Source organism: Pleurodeles waltl, chromosome 7, assembly GCF_031143425.1.
Source record: "Pleurodeles waltl isolate 20211129_DDA chromosome 7, aPleWal1.hap1.20221129, whole genome shotgun sequence".
Taxonomy (NCBI): domain Eukaryota; kingdom Metazoa; phylum Chordata; class Amphibia; order Caudata; family Salamandridae; genus Pleurodeles; species Pleurodeles waltl.
In genome coordinates, this window is record NC_090446.1 from 526,986,357 (window position 1) to 527,009,544 (window position 23,188).

The following is a 23,188-nucleotide window of genomic DNA, read 5'->3' on the forward strand; positions in this document are numbered from 1 at the left end:
AGATGGGCACCATCTGTGCCCATCAAAGCATTTCCAGAGGCTGGGGGAGGCTACTCCTCCCCAGCCCTGACACCTTATTCCAAAGGGAGAGGGTGTAACACCCTCTCTCTGAGGAAGTCCTTTGTTCTGCCTTCCTGGGCCAAGCCTGGCTGGACCCCAGGAGGGCAGAAACCTGTCTGAGGGGTTGGCAGCAGCAGCAGCAGCAGCTGCAGTGAAACCCCGGGAAAGGCAGTTTGGCAGTACCTGGGTCTGTGCTAGAGACCCGGGGAATCATGGGATTGTCTCCCCCAATACCAGGATGGCATTGGTGGGGCGATTCCATGATCTTAGACATGTTACATGGCCATATTCGGAGTTACCATTGTGAAGCTACACATAGGTAGTGACCTATATGTAGTGCACGCGTGTAATGGTGTCCCCGTACTCACAAAGCCCGGGGAATTGGCCCTGAACAATGTGGGGGCACCTTGGCTAGTGCCAGGGTGCCCACACACTAAGTAACTTAGCACCCAACCTTTAACAGGTAAAGGTTAGACATATAGGTGACTTATAAATTACTTAAGTGCAGTGTAAAATGGCTGTGAAATAACGTGGACGTTATTTCACTCAGGCTGCAGTGGCAGGCCTGTGTAAGAATTGTCAGAGCTCCCTATGGGTGGCAAAAGAAATGCTGCAGCCCATAGGGATCTACTTGAACCCCAATACCCTGGGTACCTCAGTACCATATACTAGGGAATTATAAGGGTGTTCCAGTATGCCAATATAAATTGGTAAAATTGGTCACTAGCCTGTTAGTGACAATTTGGAAAGAAATGAGAGAGCATAACCACTGAGGTTCTGATTAGCAGATCCTCAGTGAGACAGTTAGTCATAACACAGGTAACACATACAGGGCACACTTGTGAGCACTGGGGCCCTGGCTGGCAGGGTCCCAGTGACACATACAACTAAAACAACATATATACAGTGAAATATGGGGGTAACATGCCAGGCAAGATGGTACTTTCCTACACAGACTACCCCCACAGCATGCACCACCAGGAAAGCAGTCGAGAAGGCGGCTGGATCAGCGATACAAGGTTGCAGTAGTCGTCTTTGCTACTTTGTTTTGGTTTTGCAGGCGTCCAGAGCAGTCAGCGGTCGATTCCTTGGCAGAAGGTGAAGAGAGAAATGCAGAGGAACTCTGATGAGCTCTTGCATTCGTTATCTCAAGAATTCCCCAAAGCAGAGACCCTAAATAGCCAGAAAAGAGGGTTTGGCTACTTAGGAGAGAAGATAGGCTAGCAACACCTGAAGGAGCCTATCAACAGGAGTCTCTGACGTCACCTGCTGGCCCTGGCCACTCAGAGCAGTCCAGTGTGCCAGCAGCACCTCTGTTTCCAAGATGGCAGAGGTCTGGAGCACACTGGAGGAGCTCTGGGCACCTACCAGGGGAGGTGCAGGTCAGGGGAGTGGTCGCTCCCCTTTCCTTTGTCCAGTTTCGCGCCAGAGCAGGGCTGGGGGATCCCTGAACCGGTGTAGACTGGCTTATGCAGAGATGGGCACCATCTGTGCCCATGAAAGCATTTCCAGAGGCTGGGGGAGGCTTCTCCTCCCCAGCTCTGACACCTTTTTCCAAAGGGAGAGGGTGTAACACCCTCTCTCTGAGGAAGTCCTTTGTTCTGCCTTCCTGGGGCAAGCCTGGCTGGAACCCAGGAGGGCAGAAACCTGTCTGAGGGGTTGGCAGCAGCAGCAGCTGCAGTGAAACCCCGGGAAAGGTAGTTTGGCAGTACCCGGGTCTGTGCTAGAGACTCAGGGGATCATGGAATTGTCTCCCCAATGCCAGAATGGCATTGGGGTGACAATTCCATGATCCTAGACATGTTACATGGCCATGTTCGGAGTTACCATTGTGACGCTATACATATGTAGTGACATATGTATAGTGCACGCGTGTAATGGTGTCCCCGCACTCACAAAGACCGGGAAATTTGCCCTGAACAATGTGGGGCACCTTGGCTAGTGCCAGGGTGCCCACACACTAAGTAACTTAGCACCCAACCTTTACCAGGTAAAGGTTAGACATATAGGTGACTTATAAGTTACTTAAGTGCAGTGTAAAATGGCTGTGAAATAACGTGGACGTTATTTCACTCAGGCTGCAATGGCAGGCCTGTGTAAGAATTGTCAGAGCTCCCTATGGGTGGCAAAAGAAATGCTGCAGCCCATAGGGATCTCCTGGAACCCCAATACCCTGGGTACCTGAGTACCATATACTAGGGAATTATAAGGGTGTTCCAGTATGCCAATGTAAATTGCTGAAATTGGTCACTAGCCTGTTAGTGACAATTTGGAAAGAAATGAGAGAGCATAACCACCGAGGTTCTGGTTAGCAGAGACTCAGTGAGACAGTTAGTCATCACACAGGTAACACATACAGGGCACACTTATGAGCACTGGGGCCCTGGCTGGCAGGGTCCCAGTGACACATACAACTAAAACAACATATACACAGTAAAATATGGGGGTAACATGCCAGGCAAGATGGTAGTTTCCTACACAGGGGCAAACCAAATTATGCAGCAGTGGTGACTAACTTATGTACGAAGAAAAGTCAAATTATATGTTTTAATGGTGGGCCTTTTTTTAATAGTCATTAATGTGTCATGTTTGCACATCCCATATCTGGAATAAGGTTTCACACCATTAGTAACAGTTTAACACTCAGATATAGCATTAAGCAACTGAAAGGTGGCCAGTCAGCCTTTCCAAAGGTCCTACCACTGCATAGCAACACGTCGCAGCTGTTTTAGTAACTTTCACTCTGTTTGAGCTAGAAACTATTTTTGAGTTACAATCTGCAAATTATGCATCAGATGATGGAGTGACAAATGCTTCAAATCCATAATTATGTTTTTAACAAGAAATGCTACAGTTTGTCGACTAAACAAGAGTGCCCATGAAAGAGCTCCATATGTATTATTTTACTGTTGATTGTCCTATTTTAAACATGATAACTACTGCTTTTCTATCTGTTGCTGTTACGCTACCTACAACAAATAACATTTGAATGGATTTTGGAAGTAAAGGGAAAAAAAAATAGCCAACTTAGGCAAACCCTTAGATGCTGCGCAGAGGAAGCCACCTGGAGTGATGATTTTCAGTATTTGGAGATTAGGAGATCAGTTGTGCCTTTCCTGGTTTCCCATTAGAGCACAGACCCTTTCCAATATCTATATAGGATCTCAGATAGGACCCTGTGCAGTGAAATCTTGTGTCAGAGGGTGGTGATAGATCCGGGGCCTGGGTTAAAGGCACAGACTGCAAAGAATCACAATTAGTGCCCATGTAGGAGGGTTAAAGGTTACTAAGTCCTCCACTTATTGGTGGACTGTGTATTCCTCCTAGAAGAAAGAAAGAGACTTTTGAAACCAGTTTTGTTAAAGTATGGGATAAGGTTGAGAGCCACGAGGTTAAATTTGGTTTGTGGGTTGGGTCATCAGGATGTGGGCATTGCCGTAGGTAAATTCCTGCACACGATTGTATCATCTTATGCCAGACGTTTCCAAGCTAATGCTGCTCTGGAGCAGTACTTGCACCATCGTGCTGGTCAGTCCTGTTTACTCCTTTATCAGGCTGTTGCTGAGTTAATTGGGAGGAGTGCTGGCTACATGAAATAAGGTGAACAGTTAGGGCTTTTTTAAAATGGTTGGCAAAACAAAGATTTTAATAATATTGTCCTTTGCACTTAGAACTATTTCTTTTATTGTTTGTGATATGTTGTAGACCTTATCAGGAGGATCCTCTAAGTTTGAACTAAAGAGGTCAATTACGGCGTTCCAATGGTGACCATGCTTGCGCAGTGCATCCTGTACCATGCACTTTAATGTCCATAACTGTGACACTATGTGATTAAATTTTTATTGGACCAACTGGGGGTATAGATTTTGATACTGACTTTGATGTACTGATACTTGTAGGAGGCTGGCCTGGCTTGTAGTGAGTACCAGAGGTACTTACACCTTGTGCCAGGTCCAGTTATCCCTTATTAGTGTAGAAGAGGTGTTTCTAGCAGCTTAGGCTGATAGAGGGTAGCTATGGCAAAGCAGCTTAGGCTGAACTAGGAGACATACAAAGCTCCTACTATACCACTGGTGTCATATGCACAATATCATAAGAAAACACAATACACAGAAGTACTAAAAATAAAGGTACTTTATTTGTATGACAATATGCCAAAAGTATCTCAGTGAGTACCCTCAGTATGAGGATAAGATATATACACAAGATATATGTACACAAACCAAAATTATGCAGGTAATAGCAAGAAAAGTAATGCAAGCAATGTAAAGTTACAGTAGATTGCAATAGGAACACATAGGTATAGGGGCAACCCAAACCATATACTCCAAAAGTGGAATGCGAACCACGAATGGACCCCAAACCTATGTGAGCTTGTAGAGGGTCGCTGGGACTGTAAGAGAACAGTGAGCATTAGAAAAATAGCCCACCCCAAGACCCTGAAAGGTAGGTGTAAAGTGCACCTACTACCCCCAGAGAGCACCGAAGTCGTGATAGGGGGATTCTGCAGGAAGAACAAACACCAGCAATGCAACAACAGTGGATTTCCGGACCTGAGTACCTGTAAGACAAGGGGACCAAGTCAAATATTCCCGACAGTGTCGAGAGTGGGCAAGAGCCCAGGAAATGCCAGCTGAGGGTGCAAGGAAGCTGCCACCTGTTGGAAGAAGCTTGGAGTTCTGCAAGAAAGAAGAGGACTATGAACTTCCCCTTTGAAGGATGGATGTCCCACGACGTGAAGAAGCTTGCAGAGGTGTTCCCACACAGAAAGACCGCAAACAAGCCTTGCTAGCTGCAAGGGTCACAGTTAGGGTGTTTGGGTGCTGCTGTGGCCCAGGAGGGACCAGTATGTCGCCACTTGGATGAGGAGACAGAGGGGGGGCGCCCAGCAAGTCAGGGAGCCCTCACAGAAGCAGGCAGCACCCGCAGAAGTACAGAAAGTACATTCAGAATGAAACAGAATATTCGCAGCCGTTAGCAAAAGAGACTTGCAACAGGAGAACGCTCTCAAACACTGGTTAGGATATGATTTGTCAAAAGGCTCTTCTAAATCTTTGCCTAAGTGGAAGTATTTTGATACTCAAATGTGCTACTCACATGAGTCACCCCTGCCCTCTTGTGGCTACTTGGTAAATTACTTGCTTAAAGTTACAGCACTGATCTTCAGTGTCGACTTACAAAGAAATGAAAATTATCTACTGACTTGACAAGAGAGGGTGGTAAGTGGTTAGTTGTCTGAGACAATCTGCCTTTACCTCATTAATAAAGCAGACGAGATCGGGCTTTGAAAGGTCATACATTTTGAACTAACTCTCCACTAGCAATACAAATGACCTGAAATGTATTTCATCTGTTTCTTCTACACAGTGTCGCACCTTCGCTTTTGTGGAGGTTCTTCCAAGGCCGCACTGAGTGCTGAAAAGCTTTAGATGCTGTGAAATAAAACAGCAAGCACTGCAAAGCCAATAGACCGGACCTGTTGGCTTTCACAATCTTTTTGCTGATGCTCCTCAGGAAAAGAAAATCATTGGTTATTCGACAATTTTGAACAGCATCTGCATTTTTTCTTTTCTTTCAAAGAGTAATCATGTGTATGCATCATCAGGCTGTGACGACACTGGTGTGATAACGTATACAGTGCATGCATCACTATGCAAATTTGTACATATATCAAATACGGCAACAATTTTGCTCTTGTTTTAGTTCATCGTTCCAAGGTGGGGAACACCTAGTAAGGAAAAGTATATTTAAAAATATCTACTTTTAAATAAAGGCACAGCCAATAACGAAGTAACGTTGTCGAGCTCTCCAAAACAATTAAAGGAGACGATATAAAGAAAAGGAACCAGAAACAGTGGAGCTGGCAGGCGACATAGCGGGTTAATTAAACGCCGGTGAACGGCTGGTAGAGCAATGGAGGAGATGGGTGGGGCGTTAAATTAAAAAAAACAAAAACGAGTGGAACAGACAAGGAGGGACGGGGAAGCAGGCGATCAGTTTGGGGAGGGAGCAGCAACACAAAGCACGGGTACGGTGATTCGAGTGGGGGAACAGCACACAAGTAAGCAATCCGAAAATAGTGTCCACCAGTTTCAGTGCTGGGTAGAGGTGATGCCTATCACATTCTGTGCCACTGAAAAATACTGCTCATTGGTTTTTGTGACAGGAAAAATTAGTGCCTAGCCCACCTAGTTGTGTGCCATGAACGAGGCAATAGCTGTTACCTTCACACTTTACGCACAACACTACAAGGGTAAGAACATCTCAAACCTTTGCTCATAGCACTCTCACAATGTGATGAGATGATGGGTAAAGTATACTCTTAAAAATAAGAAAGAGAATTTTACTGGAAATGCGAGCTCATGAGGGAGGCACTAACTTACTGGCTTATTTCCTCGTCTAGGGAATGGCGAGGAGAAAGGCCTATGGAATGCTATTGATGATTACAAAGTGCAAATGAGCGAGGGATGCTAATAGTGTATGTGGTGTGGCAAGGACATGTGAAATATTATTTATTGGTGGATGTAGTGTGGCAAGGTACTGTGGAATGCTATTAGAGGATGGAGTCTGGCAAATATCTGTGTAATTCTATTGATTGGTAGGGTGTGGCGATGACCTTTTGTTTGCTATTGATGGAAGGGTGTAGCAAGGTCCTGTGATACTATTGGAGGATGAGGAATGGCAAGAAGCTATGGAATGCTGGCAGTGAGTATTAGCAGGCTATTCAGTATATTATAGGTGGATGGAGTTCATTGGGAATTAGTGGCATTGGTGTTGGATCATGACTACCACTCAGTTTGGGGAGGAGGGGCAGTTAATGGATAGACATCGGCAAGAAGTTGAGGAAAATATAAGTGATGCCACTGCACCTCCCACTTTCTTTTCTGCCTCATACTGACTACGTGTGAACTGCCACAGCAGAGCACTCAACTCACTGTCAGAAAGGTGATGGAGTCAGACTCATAGAGCCGGGGCTGCGAAAAGCAGATGGTTTCCAGAACAAGCTCATTGTTCTCCTTGATAGAGTTGAGGTTCTCTTCCATCTCCTGCAGGATGGCCCGGCCTTGCTCATGCAGCTCATAAATTAGCTTTTCCTCCCGTGCCCGCAAAAAGTGGTGGAGCTTCTCAAATTCACAGGAAATGTAATGTCTCGAACTCAAGATGGTGCCCTTCAAGAAAAGAAAGACAAAGTTACACAAAGTCGCAACGTACTTTTTTATTATACCTCGAATTGAACACCTACATAAAAAAACATACTAAAGAATATTCACAGTACACCACTGTAGGAAAGTACCATCTTGCCTGGCATGTTACCCCCATATTTCACTGTATATATGTTGTTTTAGTTGTATGTGTCACTGGGACCCTGCCAGCCAGGGCCCCAGTGCTCATAAGTGTGCCCTGTATGTGTTACCTGTGTTATGACTAACTGTCTCACTGAGGCTCTGCTAATCAGAACCTCAGTGGTTATGCTCTCTCATTTCTTTCCAAATTGTCACTAACAGGCTAGTGACCAATTTCACCAATTTACATTGGCACACTGGAACACCCTTATAATTCCCTAGTATATGGTACTGAGGTACCCAGGGTATTGGGGTTCCAGGAGATCCCTATGGGCTGCAGCATTTCTTTTGCCACCCATAGGGAGCTCTGACAATTCTTACACAGGACTGCCACTGCAGCCTGAGTGAAATAACGTCCACGTTATTTCACAGCCATTTACCACTGCACTTAAGTAACTTATAAGTCACCTATATGTCTAACCTTTACCTGGTAAAGGTTAGGTGCAAAGTTACTTAGTGTGTGGGCACCCTGGCACTAGCCAAGGTGCCCCCACATTGTTCAGGGCAAATTCCCCGGACTTTGTGAGTGCGGGGACACCATTACACGTGTGCACTACACATAGGTCACTACCTATGTGTAGCTTCACAATGGTAACTCCGAATATGGCCATGTAACATGTCTATGATCATGGAATTGCCCCCTCTATGCCATCCTGGCATTGTTGACACAATCCCATGATCCCACGGGTCTCTAGCACAGACCCGGGTACTGCCAAACTGCCTTTTCAGGGGTTTCACTGCAGCTGCTGCCAACCCCTCAGACAGGGTTCTGCCCTCCTGGGGTCCAGCCAGGCTTGGCCCAGGATGGCAGAACAAAGGACTTCCTCAGAGAGAGGGTGTTACACCCTCTCCCTTTGGAAAAAGGTGTTAAGGCAGGGGAGGAGTAGCCTCCCCCAGCCTCTGGAAATGCTTTCATGGGCACAGATGGTGCCCATTTCTGCATAAGCCAGTCTACACCGGTTCAGGGACCCCTCAGCCCTGCTCTGGCACGAAACTGGACAAAGGAAAGGGGAGTGACCACTCCCCTGACCTACACCTCCCCTGGGAGGTGCCCAGAGCTCCTCCAGTGTGCTCCAGACCTCTGCTATCTTGGAAACAGAGGTGCTGCTGGCACACTGGAGTGCTCTGAGTGGCCAGGGCCAGCAGGTGACGTCAGAGACTCCTTCTGATAGGCTCCTTCAGGTGTTGCTAGCCTATCTTCTCTCCTAAGTAGCCAAACCCTCTTTTCAGGCTATTTAGGGTCGCTGCTTTGGGGATTTCTTTAGATAACGAATGCAAGAGCTCATCCGAGTTCCTCTGCATCTCTCTCTTCACCTTCTGCCAAGGAATCGACTGCTGACCGCGCTGGAAGCCTGCAAAACTGCAACAAAGTAGCAACGACGACTACTGCGACACTGTAACGCTGATCCAGCCGCCTTCTCGACTGTTTTCCTGGTGGTGCATGCTGTGGGGGTAGTCTGCCTCCTCTCTGCACTAGAAGCTCCGAAGAAATCTCCCGTGGGTCGACGGAATCTTCCCCCTGCAACCGCAGGCACCAAAGAACTGCATCACCGGTCCTCTGGGTCTCCTCTCAGCACGACGAGCGAGGTCCCTTGAACTCAGCAACTCTGTCCAAGTGACTCCCACAGTCCAGTGACTCTTCAGTCCAAGTTTGGTGGAGGTAAGTCCTTGCCTCCCCACGCCAGACTGCTTTGCTGGGAACCGCGTGTTTTGCAGCTACTCCGGCTCCTGTGCACTCCACGAAGATTTCCTTTGTGCACAGCCAAGCCTGGGTCCACGGCACTCTAACCTGCATTGCACGACCTCCTGAGTTGTCCTCCGGCGGCGTGGGACTCTCTTGTGCAACTTCGGGTGAGCACTGTTTCACTCCACTTCGTAGTGCCTGTTCCAACACTTCTGCAGGTGCTGCCTGCTTCTGAGAGGGCTCCTTGTCTTGCTGGGCGCCCCCTCTGTCCCCTGACGCAATTGGCGACATCCTGGTCCCTCCTGGGCCACAGCAGCACCCAAAAACCCTAACCGCAAGCTTTGCAGCTAGCAAGGCTTGTTTATGATCTTTCCGCAGGAAAACACTTATGCACGACTCTCCACTGCGTGGGACATCCATCCTCCAAAGGGGAAGTTTCTAGCCCTTGTCGTTCTTGCAGAATCTTCAGCTTCTACTGTCCAGTAGCAGCTTCTTTGCACCAACAGCTGGCATTTCCTGGGCATCTGCCCACTTTCGACTTGATCGTGACTTTTGGACTTGGTCCCCTTGTTCCACAGGTACCCTCGTCTGGAAATCCATCGTTGTTACATTGCTGGTTTTGGTCTTTCCTGCAGAATTCCCCTATCACGACTTCTGTGCTCTTTGGGGAACTTTAGTGCACTTTGCACTCACTTTTCAGGGTCTTGGGGTGGGCTATTTTTCTAACCCTCACTGTTTTCTTACAGTCCCAGTGACCCTCTACAAGGTCACATAGGTTTGGGGTCTATTCGTGGTTCGCATTCCACTTTTGGAGTATATGGTTTGTGTTGCCCCTATCCCTATGTGTCCCCATTGCATCCTATTGTAACTATACATTGTTTGCACTGTTTTCTAATACTATACTGCATATTTTTGGTATTGTGTACATATATATTGTGTATATGTGCTATCCTCATACTGAGGGTACTCACTGAGATACTTTGGCATATTGTCATAAAAATAAAGTACCTTTATTTTTAGTATATCTGTGTATTGTGTTTTCTTATGATATTGTGCATATGACACTAGTGGTACTGTAGGAGCTTCAGTCGTCTCCTAGTTCAGCCTAAGCTGCTCTGCTAAGCTACCATTATCTATCAGCCTAAGCTGCTAGACACCCTATACACTAATAAGGGATACCTGGGCCTGGTGCAAGGTGTAAGTACCCCTTGGTACTCACTACAAGCCTGTCCAGCCTCCTACACCTATCTTCTCTCGGCGTAGTGTGAGATTGAAATCAGTCAGTGGCAGCACTGCCACACACGTCAGGTAAAGTGCTTGAAAAAAGGTTCATGAAAATGAAAAACAGAAACTTCGTATTGAAGTTGGTTCCGGGATCAAAAACTTAGGCAAGCGCTTTAATGGATTGGTGTAGATCCGACAGGTGTAAGTCAGGTGAAAGAAGCCTTCGAGTAACAGACCAACCAAAGGAATGTAAATATCTGTAAGAAATATGTAGAATTGGTTCAAAAAAGCCATTCGTAAGGTAATTTGATAGCAAAGTAAGAGTTTGGGCAATAATAGTATAGTAAGAAAATTAAACTAGAATTGGCAGATAAAAGGTAGGTATATGCATTTCTACTATAAAATATAGTGAGGGGGCAGCCATTATAAAAGGTTGGTAAAAAGACAGCTCAGTTAATGGGAGATGTGCACAAACCTAACATGTCATCCAGTGAGGTTCAAAAGACCCCAAAACAAACAGTTCTAAGAGAGTACTCTGTATGTTGTTATTGAGATAAGAGAGGGTGGAATTGTCTTAATATTGGTGACATTGTATTCATGACATCATTGTTAAGTGTCGACAGAATCGAAGTACAATCATCAATAAAAAAGGAGAGCTTCCAGAATTTCTCAAGGGATCAAATCAAGGGTAAAAAAGGCACATCAATAAACGTGGTCCAAAATAAATAGGACAGAAGGGGTGCCTAGCTTGAAGTAAAGACCGAGTCCTAAAGTAATTACTAGTGAAAAGAGAAGTCAAACAGAAGGCAAAGAAAGAAACCGGCCCTATAGCAAAAAGCAAAAGCAGGGTCAAGTATTATCAGCCCAACACAGACCCAGTGTAATAGATCATGTTAGACTGGAATGCAAACAAAACACTGGGCCAGAGAATGAGAGAGAAAAAAAGACCACATATACTTCCCTATTGCATTAAAAAATATATATATGGTAAGGACAACTGGTCCCACCTTATACAGAAGTTTATGAACTGTCCAAACAAACATATAACTCCCGATCTACATTCAGGCCTCGATCCATAGCTCTAAGTTTGGTGATCCAGACAGTCTCCAGTCTACGAAAAGTCTAGACCCTGTTGCCTCCCCTGTGATGTTCTGCAGTCACTACAATGGAGTGGAACCTTATTTTGGCCAATCTGTTGCTTTTGTGCTGGGCAATGAAATGAAATGCACAGGGATAGTTTCCATTTCCATTCCCAATGGCACGCATGCGCTCTTGAGTTTCCATTTCCATTCCCAATGGCACCCATGTGCTCTTGTATTCTTTCCTTCAATGGCCTTATTGTATTACCTATGCAGATGCGTTGACTTATACATAAAATGCAATAAATCACAAATTTGGTGTCACAATTGGTAAAAGAATTAATACTATATTTGATTGAAGTGTTAAACTGAAAACATTTAAGTCTGTCTAAAGCATATGGACACATATTACAATGCTCACACTTGAAAAAACCTGAGGGTTGTGGCTGGAGCCACCCAGTAACAACCTGTCTTATGTCCTGTTGTAGGAAAGTACCATCTTGCCTGGCATGTTACCCCCATTTTTCACTGTATATATGTTGTTTTAGTTGTATGTGTCACTGGGACCCTGGTAACCCAGGGCCCCAGTGCTCATAAGTGTGCCTGAATGTGTTACCTGTGTAGTGACTAACTGTCTCACTGAGGCTCTGCTAATCAGAACCTCAGTGGTTATGCTCTCTCATTTCTTTCCAAATTGTCACTGACAGGCTAGTGACCATTTTTACCAATTTACATTGGCTTACTGGAACACCCTTATAATTCCCTAGTATATGGTACTGAGGTACCCAGGGTATTGGGGTTCCAGGAGATCCCTATGGGCTGCAGCATTTCTTTTGCCACCCATAGGGAGCTCTGACAATTCTTACACAGACCTGCCACTGCAGCCTGAGTGAAATAACGTCCACGTTATTTCACAGCCATTTTACACTGCACTTAAGTAACTTATAAGTCACCTATATGTCTAACCTTTACCTGGTAAAGGTTAGGTGCAAAGTTACTTAGTGTGAGGGCACCCTGGCACTAGCCAAGGTGCCCCCACATTGTTCAGAGCCAATTCACTGAACTTTGTGAGTGCGGGGACACCATTACACGCGTGCACTACATATAGGTCACTACCTATATGTAGCTTCACCATGGTAACTCCGAATATGGGCATGTAACATGTCTATGATCATGGAATTGCCCCCTCTATGCCATCCTGGCATTGTTGGTACAATTCCATGATCCCAGTGGTCTGTAGCACAGACCCTGGTACTGCCAGACTGCCCTTCCTGGGGTTTCTCTGCAGCTGCTGCTGCTGCCAACCCCTCAGACAGGCAGCTGCCCTCCTGGGGTCCAGCCAGGCCTGGCCCAGGATGGCAGAACAAAGAACTTCCTCTGAGAGAGGGTGTGACACCCTCTCCCTTTGGAAAATGGTGTGAAGGCAGGGGAGGAGTAGCCTCCCCCAGCCTCTGGAAATGCTTTGTTGGGCACAGATGTGCCCAATTCTGCATAAGCCAGTCTACACCGGTTCAGGGACCCCTTAGCCCCTGCTCTGGCGCGAAACTGGACAAAGGAAAGGGGAGTGACCACTCCCCTGACCTGCACCTCTCCTGGGAGGTGTCCAGAGCTCCTCCAGTGTGCTCCAGACCTCTGCCATCTTGGAAACAGAGGTGCTGCTGGCACACTGGACTGCTCTGAGTGGCCAGTGCCACCAGGTGACGTCAGAGACTCCTGCTGATAGGCTCCTTCAGGTGTTAGTAGCCTTTCCTCTCTCCTAGGTAGCCAAACCCTCTTTTCTGGCTATTTAGGGTCTCTGTCTCTGGGGAAACGGTAGATAACGAATGCATGAGCTCAGCCGAGTTCCTCTGCATCTCCCTCTTCACCTTCTGATAAGGAATCGACCGCTGACCGCGCTGGAAGCCTGCAAACCTGCAACATAGTAGCAAAGACGACTACTGCAACTCTGTAACGCTGATCCTGCCGCCTTCTCGACTGTTTTCCTGCTTGTGCATGCTGTGGGGGTAGTCTGCCTCCTCTCTGCACCAGAAGCTCCGAAGAAATCTCCCGTGGGTCGACGGAATCTTCCCCCTGCAACCGCAGGCACCAAAAAGCTGCATTACCGGTCCCTTGGGTCTCCTCTCAGCACGACGAGCGAGGTCCCTCGAATCCAGCGACACCGTCCAAGTGACCCCCACAGTCCAGTGACTCTTCAGCCCAAGTTTGGTGGAGGTAAGTCCTTGCCTCACCTCGCTGGGCTGCATTGCTGGGAACCGCGACTTTGCAAGCTACTCCGGCCCTTGTGCACTTCCGGCAGAAATCCTTCGTGCACAGCCAAGCCTGGGTCCACGGCACTCTAACCTGCATTGCATGACTTTCTAAGTTGGTCTCCGGCGACGTGGGACTCCTTTGTGCAACTTCGGCGAGCACCGTTTCACGCATCCTCGTAGTGCCTGTTTCTGGCACTTCTCCGGGTGCTACCTGCTTCAGTGAGGGCTCTTTGTCTTGCTCGACGTCCCCTCTCTCTGCAGGTCCAATTTGCGACCTCCTGGTCCCTCCTGGGCCCCAGCAGCGTCCAAAAACGCCAAACGCACGATTTGCGTGTAGCAAGGCTTGTTGGCGTCCATCCGGCGGGAAAACACTTCTGCACGACTCTCCAAGGCGTGGGGGATCCATCCTCCAAAGGGGAAGTCTCTAGCCTTGTCGTTCCTGCAGTATTCACAGTTCTTCAGCCTAGTAAGAGCTTCTTTGCACCAACCGCTGGCATTTCTTGGGCATCTGCCCATCTCCGAGCTGCTTGTGACTTTTGGACTTGGTCCCCTTGTTCCACAGGTACCCTCAGTCAGGAATCCATCGTTGTTGCATTGCTGATTTGTGTTTTCCTTGCATTTTCCCTCTAACACGTCTATTTTGTCCTTAGGGGAACTTTAGTGCACTTTGCACTCACTTTTCAGGGTCTTGGGGAGGGTTATTTTTCTAACTCTCACTATTTTCTAATAGTCCCAGCGACCCTCTACAAGGTCACATAGGTTTGGGGTCCATTCGTGGTTCGCATTCCACTTTTGGAGTATATGGTTTGTGTTGCCCCTATCCCTATGTTTCCCCATTGCATCCTATTGTAACTATACATTGTTTGCACTGTTTTCTAAGACTATACTGCATATTTTTGCTATTGTGTATATATATCTTGTGTATATTTCCTATCCTCTCACTGAGGGTACACTCTAAGATACTTTGGCATATTGTCATAAAAAATAAAGTACCTTTATTTTTAGTATAACTGTGTATTGTGTTTTCTTATGATATTGTGCATATGACACTAAGTGGTACTGTAGTAGCTTCACACGTCTCCTAGTTCAGCCTAAGCTGCTCTGCTAAGCTACCATTATCTATCAGCCTAAGCTGCTAGACACCCTATACACAAATAAGGGATAACTGGGCCTGGTGCAAGGTGCAAGTACCCCTTGGTACTCACTACAAGCCAGTCCAGCCTCCTACATTGGTTGTGCAGTGGTGGGATAAGTGCTTGAGACTACTTACCACTCTTGTCATTGTACTTTTCATAAGAGAAAAATATACAAAACAAGGTCAGTGTATATACACATAGCCAAAACGTTTTGCATTTCCTCTTTTCACTCTTTTCTAAGTGCTGAAAAGTACTTCTAAACTTTCAAAAAGTTCTTAAAAGTTTAAAAAGTTTTTTTCTGTCTTTCCAAAAAGTTCTGAAAAGTTTTTTCTCTTTTTCTATCACTTTAACTCTCTCTAAAAAATGTCTGGCACAGGAAAAAATGTTGAACTGTCCAAACTTGCATATGATCACCTTAGCTGGAAAGGAGCAAGGAGTCTCTGCATAGAGAGAGGTTTGAGTGTAGGGAAGAATCCTTCTTTAGAACTGTTAATTAATATGCTTAGAGTACAGGATAAGGCCATAAGTGCCCAATCTGTAGAAAAAGTAGCTAATGGTTCTCAATCTGATCCAGGGACTCCCCCAGGAAAAGGTTCAGGAAAGGAACTTCTCAGCCTGCCCATTACTAGACAGTCTAGCATAGTTGGTACAGAGGTTGAATCACACCATACTAATGGTGTGCTCTCACATTATACTGGTAGCCAAGCTGTTAGGGTGCCCTCTGTAAGGGACAGGTCTCCTTCAGTTCATTCCCATCATACCTCTGTATCTAGAAATGTCCCTCCCACCCACCCTGATGACAGATTGTTAGAAAGGGAGCTCAATAGATTGAGAGTGGAGCAAACCAGACTGAAGCTCAAGAAGCAACAGCTGGATTTGGATAGACAGTCTTTAGAAATAGAGAGGGAAAGACAGAAGATGGGTTTAGATACCCATGGTGGCAGCAGCAGTATTCCCCATAGTCATCCTGCAAAAGAGCATGATTCTAGGAATCTGCACAAGATAGTTCCCCCTTATAAGGAGGGGGATGACATTAACAAGTGGTTTGCTGCACTTGAGAGGGCCTGTGCTGTACAGGATGTCCCTCAAAAGCAGTGGGCTGCTATCCTATGGCTATCATTTACTGGAAAAGGTAGGGATAGGCTCCTTACTGTAAAAGAAAATGATGCTAACAATTTCCAAGTTCTTAAGAATGCACTCCTGGATGGTTATGGCTTAACCACTGAACAGTACAGGATAAAGTTCAGAGATACCAAAAAGGAGTCTTCACAAGACTGGGTTGATTTCATTGACCAGGCAGTGAAGGCCTTGGAGGGGTGGTTACATGGCAGTAAAGTTACTGATTATGACAGCCTGTATAACTTGATCCTGAGAGAGCATATTCTTAATAATTGTGTGTCTGATTTGTTGCACCAGTACTTGGTGGACTCTGATCTGACCTCTCCCCAAGAATTGGGAAAGAAGGCAGACAAATGGGTCAGAACAAGAGTGAACAGAAAAGTTCATACAGGGGGTGACAAAGATGGCAACAAAAAGAAGGATGGTAAGTCTTCTGACAAGGGTGGGGACAAATTTAAAAATGAGTCTTCATCAGGCCCACAAAAACACTCTGGTGGGGGTGGTGGGTCCAAATCCTCCTTTAATCAGAACAAGGAAAAGAAACCATGGTGCTATTTATGTAAAATAAAAGGCCATTGGACAACAGATCCCAGTTGTCCAAAGAAAGGCACCACAGCTCCTACCACTACAACCCCTACTGCTACACCTAGTGTCCCTACTAATAGCAGTGGTGGTGGGAGCAAACCTACTAATAGCCAATCCAAGGGAGTAGCTGGGCTCACTTTTGGTAATTTAGTTGGGGTTGGTCTGATTAGGGAGACCACAGAGGCTACTTTAGTCTCTGAAGGGGCTATTGACTTAGCCACTTTGGTTGCTTGCCCCCATAACTTGGAGAAGTACAAGCAACTAACCCTAATAAATGGTGTTGAGGTCCAGGCCTACAGGGACACAGGTGCCAGTGTCACAATGGTGATTGAGAAACTGGTGCACCCTGAACAACACATACTTGGACACCAGTACCAAGTAACCGATGCTCACAACATAACACAAAGCCACCCCATGGCTGTTGTAAATCTCAACTGGGGGGGGGGTAACTGGTCCAAAGAAAGTTGTGGTAGCTTCAGATTTACCTGTAGACTGTCTATTAGGGAATGATTTGGAGACATCAGCTTGGTCAGATGTGGAGTTGGAGGCCCATGCAGCAATGCTGGGCATCCCAGGGCATATTTTTGCTTTGACAAGGGCTCAGGCCAAAAAGCAAAAAGGACAGGGAAGCTTGGATCCTGGAACAATGGACCAAGTGCTCCCTAAAGCTAGGGCTAGTAGAAGCAAACCACTTCCTACTATCCCTCCCTCTACAGTGGATTCTACTTCTGAGGAAGAAGAATTCCCTCCCAGTGCAGAACCTACACCAGAGGAGCTGGAAGCAGACACTGCTGAGCTTTTGGGTGAAGGGGGGCCTGCCAGGGAGGAGCTGAGTGTGGCACAGCAAACCTGTCCCACATTAGAGGGTCTCAGACAGCAAGCTGTCAAACAGGCTAATGGGGATGTCAGTGACTCACACAGAGTTTACTGGGAGGACAACCTCTTGTACACTGAGCATAGGGATCCTAAACCTGGAGCTGCCAGGAGATTAGTGATTCCTCAGGAGTACAGAAAGTTCCTCCTAACACTGGCACATGACATTCCCTTAGCTGGGCACCTGGGTCAAATGAAAACTTGGGACAGATTGGTACCATTGTTTCATTGGCCTAGGATGTCTGAGGACACAAAGGAATTTTGCAAGTCCTGTGAAACATGTCAAGCCAGTGGCAAGACAGGTGGCACTCCAAAGGCACCCCTTATCCCACTGCCTGTGGTTGGGGTTCCCTTTGAAAGGGTAGGGGTTGACATAGTTGGCCCCCTTGACCCTCCTACTGCTTCAGGCAATAGGTTTATCTTGGTGGTAGTGGACCATGCCACAAGATATCCTGAAGCTATTCCTTTAAGGACCACTACAGCTCCGGCAGTGGCAAAGGCCCTCCTGGGAATATTTTCCAGGGTGGGCTTCCCAAAGGAAGTAGTATCAGACAGGGGAAGCAATTTCATGTCTGCATACTTAAAGGCCATGTGGAAGGAGTGTGGTGTAACTTACAAGTTCACAACACCCTATCATCCACAAACAAATGGACTGGTGGAGAGATTTAATAAAACTCTCAAAGGCATGATTATGGGACTCCCTGAAAAACTCCGCAGGAGATGGGATATCCTTCTACCATGCCTCCTTTTTGCCTACAGGGAGGTACCCCAGAAAGGAGTGGGCTTCAGCCCCTTTGAACTTCTTTTTGGACACCCTGTTAGGGGTCCACTCACACTTGTAAAGGAGGGTTGGGAACAACCTTTAAAAGCTCCTAAGCAGGATATTGTGGATTATGTACTTGGCCTCAGATCAAGGATGGCTGAGTACATGAAAAAGGCCAGTAAAAACCTTCAGGCCAGCCAAGAGCTCCAGAAGCAATGGCATGATCAGAAGGCTGTTTTGGTTCAGTACCAACCAGGGCAGAAAGTGTGGGTCTTGGAGCTTGTGGCCCCAAGAGCACTCCAAGATAAATGGAGTGGACCCCACACAATTGTTGAAAAGAAGGGTGAAGTCACCTACTTGGTTGACTTAGGCACTGCCAGGAGTCCCCTTAGGGTGCTCCATGTCAACCGCCTGAAACCCTACTATGACAGGGCTGATCTCACCCTGCTCATGGCAACAGATGAGGGACAGGAAGAAGACAGTGATCCTCTACCTGATCTCTTCTCTTCCACAGAACAAGATGCTCTTGTGGAAGGTGTAGTTTTGGCTGATTGTCTTACTGCTGAGCAGAAAGATAATTGCATAAATCTCCTAGGACAATTTTCAGAACTCTTCTCCATTGTGCCAGGCACCACTTCTTGGTGTGAGCACACTATAGATACTGGAGACAGTTTACCTGTCAAAAGTAAGATCTATAGGCAGCCTGACCATGTCAGGGACTGCATAAAGCAAGAAGTTCAGAAAATGTTGGAACTAGGAGTGGTTGAGCACTCTGACAGTCCATGGGCTTCTCCTGTGGTACTGGTACCAAAACCCAATTCTAAAGATGGAAAGAAGGAAATGAGGTTTTGTGTAGACTATAGAGGTCTCAACTTGGTAACCAAAACTGATGCTCACCCTATACCCAGGGCAGATGAGCTCATAGATACACTGGCATCTGCCAAGTATCTAAGCACTTTTGATTTGACTGCAGGGTATTGGCAGATCAAATTGTCAGAAGATGCTAAACCTAAGACTGCATTTTCTACCATTGGAGGACATTACCAGTTTACTGTAATGCCTTTTGGTTTGAAAAATGCACCTGCCACTTTTCAGAGGTTGGTGAACACAGTCCTGCAAGGGCTGGAAGCTTTCAGTGCAGCATATTTGGATGATATAGCTGTCTTTAGCTCCAGCTGGGATGATCACCTGGTCCACCTTTGGAAAGTTTTGGAGGCCCTGCAAAAGGCAGGCCTCACTATCAAGGCTTCAAAGTGCCAGATAGGGCAGGGTAAGGTGGTTTATCTGGGACACCTTGTTGGTGGGGAACAGATTGCACCACTTCAGGGAAAATCCAAACAATTATTGATTGGGTTCCCCCTACCACTCAGACTCAGGTGAGAGCCTTCCTAGGCCTCACTGGGTATTACAGGAGGTTCATTAAGAACTATGGCTCCATTGCAGCCCCTCTTAATGACCTCACTTCCAAGAAAATGCCTAAAAAGGTATTATGGACAGCAAACTGTCAGAAAGCTTTTGAGGAGCTGAAGCAGGCCATGTGCTCTGCACCTGTACTGAAAAGCCCTTGTTACTCTAAAAAATTCTATGTCCAAACTGATGCATCTGAATTAGGAGTAGGGGCAGTCCTATCACAACTTAATTCTGAGGGCCAGGATCAACCTGTTGCTTTTATTAGTAGAAGGTTGACCCCTAGAGAAAAGCGTTGGTCTGCCATTGAGAGGGAGGCCTTTGCTGTGGTCTGGGCTCTGAAGAAGTTGAGGCCATACCTGTTTGGCACTCACTTCATTGTTCAGACAGACCACAAACCTCTACTTTGGCTAAAACAAATGAAAGGTGAAAATCCTAAATTGTTGAGGTGGTCCATATCCCTACAGGGAATGGACTATACAGTGGAACATAGACCTGGGAGTAGCCACTCCAATGCAGATGGACTCTCCAGATATTTCCACTTAGACAATGAAGACTCATCAGGTAATGGCTAGTCTTATTGTCCTTCGTTTGGGGGGGGGGGGGTTGTGTAGGAAAGTACCATCTTGCCTGGCATGTTACCCCCATTTTTCACTGTATATATGTTGTTTTAGTTGTATGTGTCACTGGGACCCTGGTAACCCAGGGCTCCAGTGCTCATAAGTGTGCCTGAATGTGTTACCTGTGTAGTGACTAACTGTCTCACTGAGGCTCTGCTAATCAGAACCTCAGTGGTTATGCTCTCTCATTTCTTTCCAAATTGTCACTGACAGGCTAGTGACCATTTCTACCAATTTACATTGGCTTACTGGAACACCCTTATAATTCCCTAGTATATGGTACTGAGGTACCCAGGGTATTGGGGTTCCAGGAGATCCCTATGGGCTGCAGCATTTCTTTTGCCACCCATAGGGAGCTCTGACAATTCTTACACAGGCCTGCCACTGCAGCCTGAGTGAAATAACGTCCACGTTATTTCACAGCCATTTTACACTGCACTTAAGTAACTTATAAGTCACCTATATGTCTAACCTTTACCTGGTAAAGGTTAGGTGCAAAGTTACTTAGTGTGAGGGCACCCTGGCACTAGCCAAGGTGCCCCCACATTGTTCAGAGCCAATTCACTGAACTTTGTGAGTGCGGGGACACCATTACACGCGTGCACTACATATAGGTCACTACCTATATGTAGCTTCACCATGGTAACTCCGAATATGGCCATGTAACATGTCTATGATCATGGAATTGCCCCCTCTATGCCATCCTGGCATTGTTGGTACAATTCCATGATCCCAGTGGTCTGTAGCACAGACCCTGGTACTGCCAGACTGCCCTTCCTGGGGTTTCTCTGCAGCTGCTGCTGCTGCCAACCCCTCAGACAGGCAGCTGCCCTCCTGGGGTCCAGCCAGGCCTGGCCCAGGATGGCAGAACAAAGAACTTCCTCTGAGAGAGGGTGTGACACCCTCTCCCTTTGGAAAATGGTGTGAAGGCAGGGGAGGAGTAGCCTCCCCCAGCCTCTGGAAATGCTTTGTTGGGCACAGATGTGCCCAATTCTGCATAAGCCAGTCTACACCGGTTCAGGGACCCCTTAGCCCCTGCTCTGGCGCGAAACTGGACAAAGGAAAGGCGAGTGACCACTCCCCTGACCTGCACCTCCCCTGGGAGGTGTCCAGAGCTCCTCCAGTGTGCTCCAGACCTCTGCCATCTTGGAAACAGAGGTGCTGCTGGCACACTGGACTGCTCTGAGTGGCCAGTGCCACCAGGTGACGTCAGAGACTCCTGCTGATAGGCTCCTTCAGGTGTTAGTAGCCTTTCCTCTCTCCTAGGTAGCCAAACCCTCTTTTCTGGCTATTTAGGGTCTCTGTCTCTGGGGAAACGGTAGATAACGAATGCATGAGCTCAGCCGAGTTCCTCTGCATCTCCCTCTTCACCTTCTGATAAGGAATCGACCGCTGACCGCGCTGGAAGCCTGCAAACCTGCAACATAGTAGCAAAGACGACTACTGCAACTCTGTAACGCTGATCCTGCCGCCTTCTCGACTGTTTTCCTGCTTGTGCATGCTGTGGGGGTAGTCTGCCTCCTCTCTGCACCAGAAGCTCCGAAGAAATCTCCCGTGGGTCGACGGAATCTTCCCCCTGCAACCGCAGGCACCAAAAAGCTGCATTACCGGTCCCTTGGGTCTCCTCTCAGCACGACGAGCGAGGTCCCTCGAATCCAGCGACACCGTCCAAGTGACCCCCACAGTCCAGTGACTCTTCAGCCCAAGTTTGGTGGAGGTAAGTCCTTGCCTCACCTCGCTGGGCTGCATTGCTGGGAACCGCGACTTTGCAAGCTACTCCGGCCCCTGTGCACTTCCGGCGGAAATCCTTCGTGCACAGCCAAGCCTGGGTCCACGACACTCTAACCTGCATTGCACGACTTTCTAAGTTGGTCTCCGGCGACGTGGGACTCCTTTGTGCAACTTCGGCGAGCACCGTTTCACGCATCCTCGTAGTGCCTGTTTCTGGCACTTCTCCGGGTGCTACCTGCTTCAGTGAGGGCTCTTTGTCTTGCTCGCCGTCCCCTCTCTCTGCAGGTCCAATTTGCGACCTCCTGGTCCCTCCTGGGCCCCAGCAGCGTCCAAAAACGCCAAACGCACGATTTGCGTGTAGCAAGGCTTGTTGGCGTCCATCCGGCGGGAAAACACTTCTGCACGACTCTCCAAGGCGTGGGGGATCCATCCTCCAAAGGGGAAGTCTCTAGCCTTGTCGTTCCTGCAGTATTCACAGTTCTTCAGCCTAGTAAGAGCTTCTTTGCACCAACCGCTGGCATTTCTTGGGCATCTGCCCATCTCCGAGCTGCTTGTGACTTTTGGACTTGGTCCCCTTGTTCCACAGGTACCCTCAGTCAGGAATCCATCGTTGTTGCATTGCTGATTTGTGTTTTCCTTGCATTTTCCCTCTAACACGACTATTTTGTCCTTAGGGGAACTTTAGTGCACTTTGCACTCACTTTTCAGGGTCTTGGGGAGGGTTATTTTTCTAACTCTCACTATTTTCTAATAGTCCCAGCGACCCTCTACAAGGTCACATAGGTTTGGGGTCCATTCGTGGTTCGCATTCCACTTTTGGAGTATATGGTTTGTGTTGCCCCTATCCCTATGTTTCCCCATTGCATCCTATTGTAACTATACATTGTTTGCACTGTTTTCTAAGACTATACTGCATATTTTTGCTATTGTGTATATATATCTTGTGTATATTTCCTATCCTCTCACTGAGGGTACACTCTAAGATACTTTGGCATATTGTCATAAAAAATAAAGTACCTTTATTTTTAGTATAACTGTGTATTGTGTTTTCTTATGATATTGTGCATATGACACTAAGTGGTACTGTAGTAGCTTCACACGTCTCCTAGTTCAGCCTAAGCTGCTCTGCTAAGCTACCATTATCTATCAGCCTAAGCTGCTAGACACCCTATACACTAATAAGGGATAACTGGGCCTGGTGCAAGGTGCAAGTACCCCTTGGTACTCACTACAAGCCAGTCCAGCCTCCTACACCTGTGCCAAGAAACTTGGGCATAGTATATTACGTAATGTTCTACCCCTGCTATATGTTACT

The 23,188-nt window shown here is 47.1% G+C and overlaps 1 protein-coding gene across 1 annotated transcript in view; it reads right to left on the reverse strand.

Moving 5' to 3' along the window:
* The window catches only part of LOC138304288 (zinc-binding protein A33-like), an 810,175-nt gene that overhangs the window by 414,927 nt on the left and 372,060 nt on the right, over positions 1-23,188 (reverse strand). Inside the window, exon 3 of the mRNA XM_069244231.1 lies at positions 6,996-7,229. Coding sequence (XP_069100332.1) covers positions 6,996-7,229 — 234 coding nt within the window. The remainder of the gene's footprint in view (positions 1-6,995; positions 7,230-23,188) is intronic.